Here is an 18,266-nt window from a genome sequence, read left to right on the forward strand (position 1 = left end):
AAATTCTGCTGGAGAGACACTTGTTAAACTTTTTTTCTGCCGACACAAACATTTTGAAAATATTGCATCTTTTGTTTCCAGTTTTCTGTGGAAATTTCAACTCGTGGACAAAATGCGCACCACGGATGAGAGAGAAAACAAAATGTACTTTCGTTTGAATGTACATACGCCATTCAACATTGTAGTTTTCATTCATAATTTTCAGTCTTCCCAAAAAATTTTAAAATTTCATTAAATTTTCCTATTTTTAAATGTCATAATTTATTTTTTCGATAAATGCTCTCATTTGTTAGGGATGAGACATATTTTTTCGTTGTTCTGAGAGTGATTTGATTTGAACAACGTACAAATATGAGTGTTCGCTCAGGAAATTTTGTGTGAAGAATTAGATAGTTTTTTCATAGTTAAGGGCCAAACAACGAATAGAGAGCGAATCAAGTGCAGTGGAAACGCCACATAACACAGTTCCCAGTTACATTGAACGTAATGTATATACAGGGTGAGATAAAAAAAAACTGCAACAAAGTCAAACGCCATAATTTTTACATCTTTTTTTTAATTTTATTGAATGAAAGCAAAAAATGTCGGAAATAGCATACAATTTCAGAATAAGTTTAGATTTGTTCGAATTGGTCACCTTTGGCACAAATTATGGCCTTCAAACGGCCAATGAAACCGTCACACGCTGTCCAAATGTTGCTCAGCGGTATCTTAGCCCATTTCCGCGAAGCGCTTGTTTGAGGTGATCGACACTTTGGTATTTTTTAGTGCCAACCTTTGCTTTCCAAAATACTCCAGACACAATATTCCAACGGATTGGAATCCGGAGATTTTGGGGGCCATTGTGCGCTGGAAATGAAGTGAGGAACATATTTTGTAACCATTCTTGTGAAGCGCGTGCTAATGGCGATGGTGCTGAGTCCTGTTGGAATTTCAACGGCTTTACCCCGAGCTCATTTTTCAATATTCGCCGAATATTCACGAGCTCACCAGCCATTTTTCTGCCAGTGCGAAGCGGGTTTCGATCAAGTCGCTTCTTTACTTTTCGAACCATTTCTGTTGATGTTGCTGTTTTTTTCGTCCACTTACTTGACGTCGGGCTACGCTGCCACCATCACGGTAACGAGCAATGGTAAGAGACACAAAAGATTTATTCACATTTAAATGCAGGAGTGCTATAATGATAGCCACTTGTGGTTTTCCAGCCAAATATAAAGAAATTACCCTATCACGCTTGAATTCCATCACGTATAACCTTTTTTCTGGAACATTCTCATTTCTCACGCTTGTAAACAATATAATGAGCTATCACTGGAATAATTTTAATAGCTGTCGGACGATTGGCGTAGAAATGACAGCAGTCTTAATTTTGTTGCAGGTCTTTCATCTCACCCTGTATAAAAACAAATTCATAAACAAGTTAAGAAATAGCTGATTGTCATTTATACCATAGTGTGGTTCTTAACACAGGCCAATGAAAAAACAGCTGAGTGAGTAATTCTATTTTGTTTATCGATAAATGTTATCGAGTCATCGGAATAACGTAGAAACTAATAACTGACGCAGTAAAAGTTAAATAATTAATATTTTAACTAAAAAATAATATATTATGTAATATTAATTAAGTATTTATGAAAGTAAACATTTTTCATTTTTGTCACTGACTCATCCATATAACTTTCAGGGATAAATTAGGGCTCAATTTTTTTCTCTCTATTAACTGAAAATCCACAATTTCTTTAAAGATTTTTATACATTTTATTTGCATTATTTAGTTTTTCATTATGAGTTGGGGTTCTTTTTTTTTTCTTCGCAATAAAACATTATTTTTTAGACTATAATTTTGTAATTTGTTTTTATTTATATGCATAATGTAACGTTCATGCTTTTGGATTTTTTTTAAATTGTTTTTCTTTTTTTTTTGTTTTGTATAATTTAATTATGTATATATGTAATTATAAATATATATGTAATTATTATAAATTGTAAATTAAATGTTAGGATTTGTTTTTTGAACCGATTAAAGGGATTAAGAATTTTGTAATGATTTGAATTTTTTTCGGGAGATTATTTTGCAAATAATTAGTTAACACAATTGCTAAGATAATAATATATTTAACATACAATTAAATTATCTTGTTTGATTTGAATTTTTAGGTTTTGTTTACAATTTTTTCATTCTGCGCTAAAAGAATACACTATATATATTTATTTTTTAATATACAGATAAATTTGCATTTTTTTAATAATACATAGTTTTTGTTTTATTTTTTGAATATTAACTTTTTGTTTATTGAATTTCTTTACGCTGAGTTTTAAACTTTTATGGATTTTTTGTTTGTTTAAAAACATGATATAGGGGTTTGCTTGTAATATTTGTGTAGTTTTTTTTGTTTAATAATTAACAGGTCTTTTATTAGTTATCAATATTTTTTTACAATCTGTTTATGAGATAGTTTATTCTTTTTTTTAAATTTTTTTTTAACACAAAAAGGCCAATTAAGAAGAAATTATAAATAAATTTATGTATTTTACAATTAAACCAAGTGATTTTTATTAATAAAGCTTGAGAAGATATTTAAATTTCCTAAAGGTATTTTTTGTTTTTTTTTTTTTTTAATTTCTTGGAATGAATTCAAGTCGTTTTTGAATTTGGAAGATGATCTCCGTAAAGAGCAAGTAATAAATAATTTTTCACATAAACACAATATAGCAACCAATAAAATACAAAAATAATACAAAATTTAATTTTTCTACGCCTTTTTTTTGCGGAGAGCACATCCGGACTTCAAATCGCACGTTAAGGGGGAGGACCTGCGTCCATTTCCTATTTGCTTTTTGTCCTTGCACTTAACGTAGGCCATAAGTTCAGTCCTTGTATTCACCATTCCTCCAGCACATTGTTTGTTGTCTTTGCCATTTGTTGTTATTTTTTATTTTTTCTTATAGAAATATTAATTTATTATTTTTAAAAATATGACTTTTATTCTCTCTGACAAAATATATATGTGTATATATATTTAATATATGTGGCATCCCTAAGATTAGTGTATGTGTGTGTGTATGTTTTCTTTTTGTAATATGTAGATGTATTGGCTTGTCTTGTATGAGTGTCTGTAGATTATTTGGTTGTTCTTCTCATTACTTAATTACATCACACATTACTGTCGGTGCCCACGGCTCCGGTAAAGGAAAACGGTTGGGCATTGTTAATGATGCCAGCACGATCATTTGTTGTCGGTTGGGTGGTAGTGGGCGCCAGACCGGAACTAACTGCAGCCTGTCTCATTTCCGCAGCCGAGGCTCTGCAAAATTAGAAAATAAAAGAGGTTATTTAAAAAATTGAATGAATATTATTGTCATTAAATAAACATGCATAGTATTGTTTGGTTAAAAAATCGCAAAACGGGTGTTTTTAATTTACAGTGAACTTTGTAAGGAGGTGCATTTCGAACTTTTATTACAAATTTTAAAAGTCAAACTAAAGTGATTTTAATAAATACATAAATTTCAAATTTTGTAGAAAATCACTAAATCCAAACTTTTAATTTTTTTTCTACTGGGGTCCAATAGAAAAAACTATGGGCAAAAAAAAAAAAGAAAATCTAAAAACTAATTTAAAGCATAATGAAAAAAAAAAAAACGTCTCGGAATTCAAACTTAAATTATTCAATTCTACATTTTTACATAAAAATAGGTTAAAGTAAATTATGGATAGGTTTATATGAAGATTAATACACCTTGGAAGGAAATGGGATCCTCTTAGCGGATCATAAGCTCACTCTAAATTGTATGGATACTTAACACGTTGACCCAAGTCCAAATGGTATTATGCCCTTAACGCGCCTGGAGTAAAAACATAAGGCATATCTAGTTCCATACAGAGAAAAATATGTCCTTAGAATTGCAAAAGAAAAAAGACAAGATGTTTTAGAGCACTTTGAAGATAAAAGAACTGAACTTGAATTATGGTCCATTATCTAAAGTCTCAAATTTTATAATAATGGCTATAAACGAAATACTTTAGATGCAAAAATCTATTCTTACGATTTGGTTCTAATGTCCTAATTCTTCTAATGTTTCTAATTTCAGACTAATTCAGGGAAGTTTGGTTAGACTATCAAGATGGACAACCAGCAATGATCCCTCCGGAAGAATAAAGAAAAATCTTTCTATAATACTTCAGGAAACTATTGGATGAACGCCCACCAAATAAATAAATTTAATTGAAATTTTGGATCTACAAAAAATTTAGTTCAATTTTATCGAAAAACAACAAGCAAAAAATGAAGCTATTAACTAAAAACAAAAGCGATTTTAAACATGCAAATCTAAGTGTGAACTGGTCCTAACAATTAATAACAAAAACCAAATTAAGGATCTTGGGAATATCAAAGGTATAATTTAATAATGCTAAATCCAACAAGTAAAAAAAAAAACAGCTAAGTTCGGCGGGGCCGATTTTTTTGTACCCTCCACTATTCGGAAGGAGCTAGAAAAAAAAAACGAAATTCGAAACAATTCCGGTGAATAATGTCGCTAATATCATGAAAATGCCGAATAAAGGGTGGTACTATTGTAGGGGGGCTATACTAAGACGTGGACCTGCATAGACAATTTTCCGTCATAGGGTTTAGAACCTATTACGAACTTCAAATACGAAATTTGACGCAATTCCGGTGAACAATCTAGCAAAATCCTGGAAATACCGAATATCTCGGGGTAGCGTTTTATGGGTGCTATACTAAAACGTAAACATATATAGAAAATTCTCTTTAAGGGGGAAAAGTGCTCACAGAGAACTTCTTGTGTAGAATTTCAGCCAATTCCACTGAAAAATGTGGCTAAAATCATCAAAATGTCGAATACCGGGGGGCACCATTATATGGCGGCTATACGATATCGTGGACCCATATAGACAATTCTTTTTCGGGGGGTAAAGTAGTTATTAGTAATTTCAGACAATTTCATTGAAAAATGTGGCTAAAATCATCAAAATGTCGAATATCGGGAGGCACCATTATATAGGGGCTATATGATATCGTGGGCCTATAAAGACAATTATTTTTCAAGGGATAAAGTAGTCCCGAAGAATTTCATGAGTAGAATTTCAGACAACTCCATTGAAAAATGTGGATAAAAAAGCCGAATTTCAGGGACACCATTGTATGGGGGCTATACGATATCGTGGACCGATATGGCCCATCGTCTTAAAATTTTAAGCTGATCAAGAATTATTATTTCGATGAGTTACAAACGGAATGACGAACTTAATGTTAAATGGGTTTCTCTTTATATACCATTTTAATGAGGCTGTGACTTAACAGCTTTTAGGGTATGTGGGGATCTATTTTGGATTGAAGAATAGCGATGTTTTGAAACTAATTGAATTATCTACAAGTAAGTAATTCTATTTTATCTTATAAAAGAAAACACAGGGTTATATACTTTAAAACCAAGAAATCTAAACATGCAAAAATGTCTAACTTGCCCTACAAATTAAAAGCTAAATCCAAAATCCCTTTGAAAATTAAAATTAGGATTGTGGGTAATTCAAAAACTCCGCATTCAATAGGTTCCCCTTACTACATACAACATTAATAGGGCTATTAGTATTGAAATAATAATTTTTGGCAATGTGGCTAAATTTGGGGACTAGACCTTATTCTGGAACTAATTTTTTTCTATTAAAAAAAAAATCAACTTTGAACTAAAACTAAGAGGAACAAAAGGAGGAGCCACTAACAAAACACCACTAAACATTTTTATGGGTATTTATATTTTAAAAATTAAATCAGATATTTGCCTTCTGCTAGAGATTTTTTTGGTGGATTTTACAAAAATACGATGACAACGAGAACGCGATGTTTGATGATGGCAAGCTGGCGGGCAGGCGTACACAATTTGGTGTTGGTTTCAGGATACATAATTACATATATATTTTGCAAATACAATGACGATGATGATGAAGTGTGTGAAAGTTGCTTTTAAACTTTGTTAATTGGTTTTAAATTTTTGTTACAATTTATTTGCAAGAAAATACTTTCATGGTTTTTATTAACACTTTTTTGGCAGTATTTTTATTCGGATATGAAATGGAAACAGATGAACTTTAGCTTTTAACACACATTTATTTGGCGTTTGCTGTTGTAGCATTTAAAATTTCAGAATATTATTTAAATTAATTTAATTTGTTTTATTTTTATTTCTTTAAAATACAATTAAATCTATAAGGAAACTTAGGTTTTCAGTAACAAAATTTAACACAATTTAAATAGAGTAGCCTGAAATAATATTAATAGCAATAAACATTTAAGGGAAATATTTATGTAAGAATCAAATGCCAAGTGGTGGAAAAGCAACTCAAAAATAAAAAGAATCTTATAAGACCTCCTAAACTTTATTTTTTCACAAAGGAAGGATCATGTGAGCCCAACCATAAATTTCGTGGGGAATTTTTCCCTTTCTACTTTTTTGTATCAAAAAAAAAATTCTCTCAATTTACACACATCAAGAAAGGATTTTTAATTTTGAAAAACAATAATAATTTATGCTATATTTTTAATTTGTTATTAACATACACACTCATTTTTTTAACAATTTTTTGCTATTTTTTCCACTAATTGATTAAGAAAAAGCAAGTAAAATAGTATTAGTCGGTTTTGTCGACAGAACCCCAGCCTTGAGTTATGATTGTTCAAACTGTTTATAGGGGAGGTTTGGAAGCAGTTGGCTTATTCGTATCTGCCCTAAGAATGATAAATGTATTACAACGTGACAGATTTGGACTATATCCACTACTTCCTACACTTTAAATGAGGTATGTGCACATTTTTTGGAAAATGTGGAAATACGTGTGAGGTAACAGATATAGCGGACCGCAGGATTCCATTTTCATAATTCATCTAATACAGATAAAAATATTAGTATATGATAAAAATATTTGAAGGATATCGATATCACAAATTCCGATAAATTACATATTCATATCAGATTTCCGGTTAAGAGAAATATTGAGATATAGCAAGTTGTAAAGAATATAAGTATTGGAAATTGTGAGGGAGGGGAGGCACCAGAAGTGGTTCGCAGATATATATCATCTTCACAAGAGGTCTTGCGTTAGCAAAAATGTTTGTATGTGTGACATATGAAGAGAGTTGAATGCTTTTTTCGCTTTCTTTGAGCGTTTTGTTTTTCAAAATCTTAAACCCTATGTGGGGGAGGTACCGGAATAAATATTCTGATCTCTACCATCTTAATGACAGATCTTGTGTTCATGAAAATACTGAGATGAACCAAGTCTAAGTGGAATCGGATGTTAATTTCGTTTTATGAATTTAATGGATATTCAAAAATTTCACCCCTTGTTGGGGAGGTACCAGATGGAGTGGTCCGATATATCCCATCTTCAAACCAGACCTTGATTTAATAAAATTCTTGTGATGAGTGTAATTTGAAGAGAGTCGGATGCTTATTTCGGATTTTATGATCGGTTTGGTTATTCAAAATTATGACCCCTTGTGGGGGAGGTACCAGAGGCAAGGGTCCGACCTTTACCATCTTTTTAGCAGATCATGTGTTGATGGAAATATTGAAATGTGCCAAGTGTGAATGGAATCGGATGTATATTCATTAATGTGAGCTTCATTAATACTCAAAATGTTGACCCTTTGTGGGGGAGGTACCAGAAGGAGTGTACCGATATATTCCATCTTTACACCAGACCTTGGGTTAATAAAAGTATTGTGATGTTTGTAATTTGAAGACAATCGGACCCTTATATCACTTTTTTATAAGAGTTATAATTATCTAAAAATTTTAACCTTTATGTAGGAGGTACTGGATGGAGTGGACCGATATTTTCCATTTTCACACCTGACCTAGCACTGATTTAAATATTAGGATTTGCATAGTTGGAGCAAAATCGGATTATTTGTTCTCTTTCTGTGCAGTAAATTATTTTCTTTGAAAATGTTGACATTTTGTGGGAGGTGTGGACCGATATTGCCCATCTCCGAACTCGATCTAAGTTTGACAATAACATTACGATGTACCAAGTTTGGATCCAATCTGATACTCCCTTTGAGAGTTATCGTGCGCACCAGCCAGACGGACATCGCTAAATCGACTCCAAATGTCATGAAACGGATTTGATCCCAAGAGGGCATAAAACCGTAATTTTGATGAGTCACGTTTTGGCCGTATCAAATGATATATACCCTCTCTCTAGCCGAGGCTGAGGGTATTTTACTCCCATGTGAAAAAAAAATTCCATCACTTGGCATTTCATTTGGAATTAATTCAATTGCGAGATGATTTTTTTTTGTAAAACACTTAACAGTTGTATTAATCAATTCAAACCATTTACACTAAAGACAGTTTTTATATTTTAGGTACATTTATAGAATGTAAATATAATTCGTTTTAAAAAAGATATTTTCAAAATAAAAAAAATTGATTAAATTCCAATGTGAGCATATCGTTTTAGGCAAGGTCACACAATAGGCGAGTTCAGACCATAGTCTTCTATTGCTGTCAAATGTTTTTCTTCAATATTTCAAGAAAAAATATTTGAATATATTTTCAATGAAAAAGTTGTGTGTTTGACAGCAAAAAAAGACAATAGATGGTCTTACCGTGTCACCTTGTAAATACACCTTAGTCTTAAGCAATACCAAAAAACAAATATTGAATTTGAAAAAAATAATACAATTAATTTTTATGCACAATTACAATTTAAAATTCTACATTTAAGTAACATTTTGTTATTTTTTCTTTTATTTATTTTTTTTTTAATTACGTTTATTTAATGGGGCTAACTACGGTAGTAGTTATATGTAGTTAAGTAGCATTAGTGAGTATTTACTTCATTATGAGTTAATTTTTTGTTTGTTTAATAATAATAACTTTTACTTTGCCTTGCATGGAATATGTTTTCAGTGATTTTTATTTTCCTTTCGATAGGTACCTCTATTGTTGTTGTTTTGTTTAATTTTCAATTTAATGCGCTTGTTTAGTTTCGTTTCGTTTTAGTTAGGTTATTTTTTGTTGCTGTGTATTATGGAAGCAATTTAATGTATGTAGTATATATGTGAGTTTGTGTATGATTTATATTTTATATAACTGTGAGCTTTGTTTCAATGGGAATCCAAAAATATATTGATATTTTGCATTAGTTTTTTTTTGTTGTTGAGTATTTGTATTATCTGGGGCTTGCCTGCCTGGGCGCGCGCTACTGCTTTTGAGATCAAATTTTATTTTTTTTATTTTATTATTTTTTTTTTTTTAATTTTGTGTTTAATTTTTGTTTGTTTTAATCTTGGTGGGGCTTCTTGTAACGGCTTCCTATAGTTGTAGATTTATTTTTTACAAACCAAAATTTGTTATTTACTTTTTTTTGTTTTGTTTGGTTATGTTTTGTTCGCTATTTATGATAAAACACAATTTAACAAGTTTTTGTTTCCTTTTCTTTTTGTGGATTATTTTATCATTTGTTTTTTTTTTTTTTAATTTTTAACGGCTTTCAATAATTGTATTTATTTATACTGTTTGTTTTCATTTCTTTTTCGCTGATATTGTTTCTGTTATTTGCTTTTGTTTCTTTATTTGAGTTGTGTAGTTGTTGTTGTCGCAGTTTGGGTTTAATGCATTTATGTTGGGCGCCATACATCGGGATCTTCCATTAATGTGATATTTTGGTCTGTGCTCACTTGCATTTGCCCAACACTGCCATCGGCTTGCATTTGTGTGGGAGATGAGGCAGCAGCCGCCATGTCCTCGCGTGAGGCTCTTTTTTTTGGTTTGGAGTAAATGCATTACAACAAAGGAGTGGTGGCAGTGTTTCAAAGGACATTGGGTGGTAAACACAATAACAACAAGGCGATAATGGAATTTTCAGTTTTTGTAAAATATTTTCATTTTAGTGTAAATTAGGTAAGCATGTTTTTTGATTGTTTAAGTGTGGGAAGATTAAAGAAGAAACAACAACAAAATCTTGTATTAATTTTCTATAAAAGCATGAAAAATTGACTGTTAGCTCTAAAGCCTGTCATTTCATTAGTCACTTCCATTAAATTATTATAAATATATTCCATCAATACTCACTTTTTACCCAACGACATCATGCCATAGATGACACCGGTGGCAAACACCAAAGCACAGGGGAATAAGCTACCCAATGAGAAGCAAATAACCACCGGAATCACAGAAGCCCTGTCAATGAAAGTAAAAACAATTTAATAAAATAATTAAATAAAATTTAAGCAAAATACTTACACACAATACAAGGCAGCCCGATTCCACATGGGCCTCGAATCGGCTATATCAGCCAATTGCCCAACATAATCTATGCAAAAGAAGCAGCATGGCGCCTCTAAACTCATCACAAGAAAACCCAGCAGGATTTCAATGATACCACCAATGAGACACGAAACGTTGAGGAGCAGTAAACTTAAAGCATTGAAGAGACCAAATAATATACAAACTGCAAAGAAAGGAGAGGAAAGGAGATAAGAAATAAATTTAAGAAGTCATATTCCAAATTTGAAAAAGGAGCCAATATAAGTTCAATAAAAGATGGGATAAAAAAAGATTCGTTACGAATTTACAATAACAAATTGAAATGCCCATAAATAGGAGGAATATTTTTTAAAATATAGATCTACATGGTACATTTTTCTGCTAAAATGTCTTCAACAGATATGGATTAAGGTTTGAAGGTCATAATTCGTGTCAAAGATGACCAATTCGAACAAATCTAAACTTATTCTAAAATTTGATGCCATTTCGGACATTTTTTGTTTCATTCAATAAAATAAAATAAAGAAAAATGTAAAAATTATGGCGTTTGACTTTGTTGCAGTTTTTTATGTCACCCTGTATATATTTAACGATGAAAATCCGTCTGTGGAAATCACTCTAGCTTCCGAACGAAAGGAAGTAGGTTGATAAAATTTAACTCAAATGTATATTATGTCTGCAGGACTTTTGATATTGAAAATTGACCATGTAGGTCCACGTTTTGGTAAAGCCTCCATAAAATGCTACCTTCCGATATTCGGTATTTTGGGGATTTTAGCGACATTTTTACCGGATTTTTTTCAAAATTAATATTTAAAGTTCGTAATAGATGCTACTGCTTAAGACAGAAAATGGGCCATGTAGGCCCACGTCTTCGAATAGCCCCCATACGGTACCTCCCGATATGCGGTATTTTGATGATTTTAGCGACATTATTTACAGGAATAGTCTCAATTTTGGTATTTGGAGATCGTAATGGATACTATAGCCTATGACAGAAAATTTTCTGTGCTGGTCCAAGTCTTCGTATAGCCCCCATATAAAGTCACCTCCCGATATTCGGTATTTTTATGATTTTAGCGACATTATTCACCGGAATTGTTTAAAATTTGGTATTTGAAGTTCGTAATGGATACTAAAGCCTAAAACAGAAAATTGTCTGTGCAAGTTCACGTCTTCGTATAGCCCCCATATAACGGCACCTCCCGATATTCGGTATTTTGATGATTTTAGCGACATTATTCACAGGAATTGTTTCAAATTTCGTATTTGAAGTTCGTAATGGATACTATAGCCTATGACAGAAAATTTTCTGTGCTGGTCCACGTCTTCGTATATCCCCCATATAATGGTACCTCCAAATATTCGGTATTTTTTTTTTTCAAGATTCGCATTTGAATATTGTAATGGCTTATGACAAAGGTTTTTTAAGATTTTAACAGAATTTTAAACGGATTCTATTTTTATTTTATTTATTTATTTTTTTTGTTTCTTTATTTTTTTTTTTTTTTTGAAAACTGCTAAATTCCTTCAAAATTGTGGAGGGTAGTCAAACTTCGGCTCGGCCGAATTTACAGCATTTCTAATTGTTTTTGTTTTCACAACTTCATTATCTTTAATTTCATTATCAACATTTCTTGATGTTCTTCTCATAATAAATTTATGGTGTATCTTTTCTTATCTAAAAATATTAATATAGAACTATTTTATAATACGCCCCAAAAAGAGCTATGATTTCTCAAATTTCTTCCCTCACTCAGATAACAAACATAATAACAGCAACAACAATTGGAACAATATGCTACAGCTGCTTATCGTCATTTATAAAAAAAAGTGGTTTATGAGGCAAAACCAAAACAAGTTGAGAGATTTGTTTGGCTTTTATTTGGTAGACAGATTTGTTGGATTTGCCTTTTGCCAAACTAATCGCCATGGAAAATATTTTACTTAACTGTATTCTTCACAAAGATTTAATGTTTATTTACTTTTATACCCTCCAGTGATAACGGACTTTTGAGAATGAGAACTTACTTAAAGTAAAAAATGGCATAAATGATGGCGAAAAACAAGTTAGTTACGTTAATGATCTTACTCTACTTTAGTCATGAAACCGGTTCCACCATACCCACAACCTACCATTCATCAGTCAATAAGTCTAGGCTAGAGCATCACTACTGAGGCTTTTTCAGTTGCAGTAGACTAGTCTCGTTGACGTTGGAAAAGATTAATTTGTATGCATGTTAAGTGAGTGAGTGTGTGCGTGCGTGTGTCTAGGAGTGACGTGGTTTCTATAGTAAATTTGTTTTGTTGTTGTGGGGGGTTATTAAACTTCTTTGCCGGCTTTTTTACTGTCCCACAGCGTTTTTTTTTTTTTTGCATTATTTTGTTGTACTCATTTCGTTTGCTATGAATGATTTGTTTCGGAACAGCCATCATCAATAAATCAAATTAACAATCTATAGTTAGTAGTTTGTAACGGGGAGAGTTGGAGGGGATCTTATTTTATAATTCTATTAAATTGATTGTTTTACTTTTGTTTTCCTTTATCAACAAAATTTTGCGTTCAAAGAGCCGCTATTGTTTACCTATGACTCATTAACTTACAGGTATTTGTTGTAGGAAAATGTGTGATGCGTATTTTTAGTGGGGAAAACAACAGCAACTGTGGACGCCAAGAAATTAAAATTGCATTATGCAAAATAGTGGAGGTAAACAAACAGATGACTTTATTTGTATTTAATTGTGAATGCAGTCTTCTGTTTGTGTTGGGAATTTGGTTTAGTAACATGATAAAATACACTGAAAAAATTTAACAATTAAAAAAGGAGTAAAGTTCGCTGAGATCGGAGCTTTGAATGCCCTACACCATGTGGAAATTGAAACATTTGGAAATATGTTTAAAATGAGGTCAGAACTTTACATTACAGCAGATTTAGTCGAAAATGTCGGGCCAAATTTTTCAATACCCAAAATCAAGTGGTACCATTAGATGGTGGCTATACCAAAACATGGATCTACATTCAATATTTACAATACTGAATACGAATACTATACACTGGGAGCCCGAAATACTAAATTACTTTTAATATTATTTGAAATAAAGACCGACAATTTCATCATTAGAATCTACAAAATACCGAAACGTCGATCGGCAGAGCCAATTTTCTGTCATGGGAGATGGCACCTGTTAGGTTACAGGATGCACTGCTGCACTAGAGTCGGCAGCTGCTTTACTGACAAACCACTGGTCCACTGTGTTCATCTTAAGAATTTGTTATGAAAGGCAAGATATAAACTACGAAGACTTAGTAATGATATGCTTTTAGCAAACCTGTGGATGAATCTACGTCTGAGAAGACTACCGAATAGCCTATGTCTTTTGCTTTAGCAGTGAGGGGCATTTGCATATTATATGTTCAATCGTCTCTATCTCTCCTTCGTCCTCCAAAAGTCTATAGTAGCGGGACCGCCGTTATACCATCTAGGCGGTGGTCAACCCTTATGCCCCTACGATTTTTAGATAGGGCCTACTCATTGAAAAAGTTAAGACGCTCTTTTTCTCTAGATTGCCGGCCAGATGGCGCTATCAATTCAAACGGTTTTCAGATGTCGTTTTCGTAGATCAAAGCCTTTTTGAGTCAGGCTGACACCAACGAACAATAAAAAAAAACTTTAAATGGACGTTAAACAAAAAATTTTTTCATGTATATAACAGTTTTTTTTAACTTTGTAAAACAGTTTTTGCTGTTATACAAGCATCATACACTCACTCCAACTATGATACACAAAACTCCATCAAAATACATATATTTTTGTGCGTATAACAGTTTTGTAAAACTGTTATACTACTTATACACTCTTCTAAATGATGTCGAACAGCAGTAGCATTCAAAATATATCAAAATGCATAAATTATGCAGTGTATAACAGTTATGTGAAACTGTTATACTGGCTCCAAATTCATGTAATGAGGAATGAATCTAAAAATGTCAACAAAAATAGTTAAATGCAAACATTTTCACATGGTAGCATTTAAAATATATCGAAATGCATAAATTTTGCAGAGTATTTAAAATAGTGGGTTTTAAAATATACTTGTTTCCAAACGCCCTACGTTTTCCTAATCTGGTTTAGTAATTTCAGTTCAGAATTTCACCTCTTATTTTTGGCGCCATTCTATTTCATATTTAGATTATTTATTTATTCAAAAACATCGTGCGTTCATCTTTGGGTCATATAACGATCTTTTCTAAATTGCAAATCAATTGGACCCTAATGCGTCCTGCGCTTAGATATGAACAATACATGTAGCAAAATTTCTGAAGAATTTAAACCTACATCACAGTTCACTTGCCTTCGAAACAACTTGTCTCGATAGGCTTTACGTAATCCCATAAAATCCGTGAAATATTTGGCACATCTAGATTATATCACAGATTTGTTTTCTACCGCAGCAACAATGCCCTCTCAATTATTAGTTCATCAACGAACAACCTTAAACCACAAGTGAAACCATTGAAGCATTCATAGTCAAAGTAATTCGATACATTTTAGTATCACATGGGGCAAATCCAAAAACAAAGCCATACAATTCAACAATATTTGCATTAAATTCAATAAATTCTTATTAGAAATAATTGATTTCAACTTATTTAACTTATCAAGGACATATTGGGCATAAATGCGTTATTAAACATTGTTTTTTTCGGAAGCAATCACTTGACAATAGTAACCCATATTCCTCAAAACATAAAGCATAACATCAAGGATACCAAACATCAACATATCCATATACATACACACTTATGTCTAAACAACAACAGAAAAAGAGCGAGAAGAGATATTTTGAATACCGAATGGTGGTGGAGGAGGAATGGTGTGTTCTATGTGTACGGGGGGAGGGAGGGTGTATTCTTTCGCTATCAATGTCAACCAACCAGCGTATAAAGACAAACCAAAACGTAACAGAACGACCTTAAAAAGTAACCCAACAAACATTACAACACTACGCACGTACCAACAACATAGTCAAAGGACCCCCAAACCACACACACACCCTCCTACTCCCCCACACCAAATTTTTGTGATAATGTAAAGGCTCATCAACAGCCAACCAAAACTTGAAGCAGCAGCAGCAGCATGTACAAACATGAGCGTAAATTAATGATAACAAGAGAAGAACAGCAACAAAAAAGGCGACTTGCATACACACTAACTGGCGAACGTTTTACTCATATACAAAAAATAAAAAAAGAAAAACACACAGGAAAAATCGAAGAACCAAGAAAAAACATACACACAAAATCGATTCCAGCTCACCCACAATCCTATATTTAAAACGTTTTTTTTTTTCAAAACATAATTAACTTCCGTTGTCTATACTTACAGAATGCTCCTGTGATACCCAGAAACCGCACACCATATTTAAAATACCAAGGCTGGTCGTCTGTGGGTCCAGGCTGTTGATTGGGCCTAGCCATTAAACTGGTAATCTTTTCCGCAAAACTCTGCAAGAAATTAACAAAATTACATGGCATCAAAATTTAGCAAAACTACATAAAACAAAAACTGGAGAACATATTGCTGCTGGGTTTCTTCGATGTGCATATCATCGTCGTCATCGTAAATTCCCTTATTATTTCGGCTGAAAAGTGGCCACATAAGAAGTCTTCTTTTTCCAAAGCCATCAGCAGTACCACAAAATCCACCATTTTATATTCTCCCACATTATCGGCTACTCACCATTTTGTCTGTGTGTAGTTATTTGTTGTTGACTTATTAGTTATATTTATTTATTAAATTTTAAATATCTCCCGTTGCAGCAGCAGCAGCTTAAGTTTTTTCACTTTTTCTCCTGTTCTGTTCTTTTTGTCTTCTTCTTATTTTTTCTTTGACGTTTCGACTTTTTTGGAGGTGATGTTGCCACTCTGTTGCAATACATTTATCGGAATGATGAATTAAGGGAGAATTGCAATAAGTGCTGCCAAGTTTAATGAATCGAAGTGAAAATGAGATAAGTGATGCCAAAAGAACTTAAGACTGCTTGACACGATTGATGTACAAGAAAACAAGACTTTGTTTATTTCAAACAAGACTTTCGTTCGGTTTTTCCTTATTTTTTAATGATAGGACGGCATAAATTAATGAAAATTGCTATGCAAAACTGACATCGTCTTGAATATATTATGTAATATATAATTTTTAGAACTATAATTGTTTACATTAAACAGGCTATCATCTTTATGGGAATTTATTTGACATATATGCAATAACAGTTTCAAACCAACATTTATGTGACTATAGAGGCTATATATATCATTTGAAATGACCAAAAGTGTCCCCTTAAAATAACTTTTCTACTTTCCTTAAACATTTTAAGGAATAATAGATGAAATTAATAAATAAAATGTAATGTTCATTCAATGTAATGTCCCTGAAATCCCAATTTAAAATGTAAGTTGATCCTTGAAAAAAGCATAAAAAAATCCACGAAAAAAACTTTTAAATATCAGTTGTCCTTTGGAAAATAAATTCTGTGCTGAATTGATATTATTCTTATTAAACATACTCATAAGGTCCCTTGTGGAAATTTCCCAAAAATAATTTCCTTTTTCCACACCGACCTTCTTGAAGGTCACTTCGTGTGCTGCATGCTGGGTTAGTCGAGAGAGAAACCAAGACAGGTCATTTCGTATCTCATACCTATATGGCGGTGATAATTTGCCCAATGACCTTCATTACAGGAACAAGGTGATAGTACATGAACAGCAACTGCGGAGACTTCAGCATGGCATATTTTGTGACATAACATAACAGGAATGCCAGAGCCACACTTAAATTCAACCCATTATAAATTGACATTTATATGCCTTGCCATGATGCCAAGCTGCTTATGTACCCTTACCTTAATCCTCGTTTTTTGGTTTAGTTTTGCTAATTCGAGTCCTTGATATAAGCGAAAAGTTAAACACGCTTGGGTGCATTGATATGCCAAAAAAAATTTTTTTCACATATAATTATATTTTTATATGTTTTCTTATACGACGTCATTCGGAGTTTATTATAATTCGCGTCTTTCAATAATTTTTACAAATTTAAATAATTTTTCATTCAACAGTTTCAATTCCAAAATTGGTTTGACAGTTCATTGTCCAAGCAGCTGTGTCGATGGTTACTTTTTTTTTACCTAACTCAATATCCTTACTTGACCTTCAAATGTTGGTACCTGTTTGATTTAAGTGACTTCACTAAACCATCAAGCACATGTTGTGTGAGTCGCCTCAAATTAGTTTCAATGTTATGTTTTTTGGTTTTACGGCCAGTTTCAGAATGAGGATTCGGCATTTTATGTTTGGAATGAATGAAAACGCCACAATGAGGTCTTTATGATTGGTAAATTCTAAGATAGTTTTAATAACAAAATTATCCGATTTGAATTATTTATTAAACATAAAGTTGAGAATACATAAAATACTTTCCTGACTAGGGCCGAAATCGAACTATATCAACCTAAAACTCCCTTGTTCCTCTACGAAGAAGCTAGCGGATGACTTAAGCCAGTCCAAAAAAAAGCCTATTATGTGCTCTCACCTTAATGCTTTAAACATTTACGTTTTCTCCAGAAAGTCCTTTTTAATTTTTTTCTTCAGAAATCTTCGTTATTCTTAAATGTTATTGAGTATTTCTAAAAAAAAACATTTTACATTTTAATGTCCCATCTTTTCATATTTTATTTAATATTTCAAGGAGCCTACTTGATCGATAGTGTTTACTGCACTTCAACTTAAAGCTATGGCAATAAAAATAATATTTTCTCAATTGTGAATGAAACAGATAGGGATTACGTCTGTGCTACAATAACACAAATAATGTTCTCTATTGTGAATAGTTCATTAAGAATGTCACTGTAATAAATTATCAAAAGAAAAAGCGGTATTTATGAGGCTGTCAGAAGAAAGAAGTCAAGC

The 18,266-nt window shown here is 32.3% G+C and overlaps 1 protein-coding gene across 2 annotated transcripts; it reads right to left on the reverse strand.

The window, feature by feature from the left end:
* Positions 1 to 1,734: 1,734 nt before the first annotated feature.
* Positions 1,735 to 16,200, reverse strand: LOC101892518 (calcium channel flower). 2 transcript variants are annotated; one of them, XM_005188103.4, is made up of 5 exons: positions 16,042 to 16,200; positions 15,686 to 15,806; positions 10,276 to 10,483; positions 10,105 to 10,212; positions 1,735 to 3,305 (listed from the first exon to the last, which is right to left on the reverse strand). In XM_005188103.4, the coding sequence occupies exons 1-5, from the start codon at positions 16,042 to 16,044 to the stop codon at positions 3,155 to 3,157; spliced, it is 591 nt and encodes a 196-aa protein (XP_005188160.1). In that variant the 5' UTR covers positions 16,045 to 16,200; the 3' UTR covers positions 1,735 to 3,154. The 2 variants fall into 2 exon arrangements, with proteins under 2 accessions (XP_005188160.1, XP_019893969.1); XM_020038410.2 differs by lacking the exon at positions 1,735 to 3,305 and adding an exon at positions 9,359 to 9,789.
* Between the last annotated feature and the right edge of the window lie 2,066 nt (positions 16,201 to 18,266).

This window comes from Musca domestica, unplaced genomic scaffold, assembly GCF_030504385.1.
Source record: "Musca domestica strain aabys unplaced genomic scaffold, Musca_domestica.polishedcontigs.V.1.1 300, whole genome shotgun sequence".
Taxonomy (NCBI): domain Eukaryota; kingdom Metazoa; phylum Arthropoda; class Insecta; order Diptera; family Muscidae; genus Musca; species Musca domestica.

Coding starts and splice junctions, on each gene's coding strand:
- LOC101892518 (XM_005188103.4), bottom strand. Junction 10,484..15,685: donor GGGTATCACAGGAGCATTCT/GTAAGTATAGAC, acceptor CTTTCTTTGCAG/TTTGTATATTATTTGGTCTC. Junction 10,213..10,275: donor CGGGCTGCCTTGTATTGTGT/GTAAGTATTTTG, acceptor TTTCATTGACAG/GGCTTCTGTGATTCCGGTGG.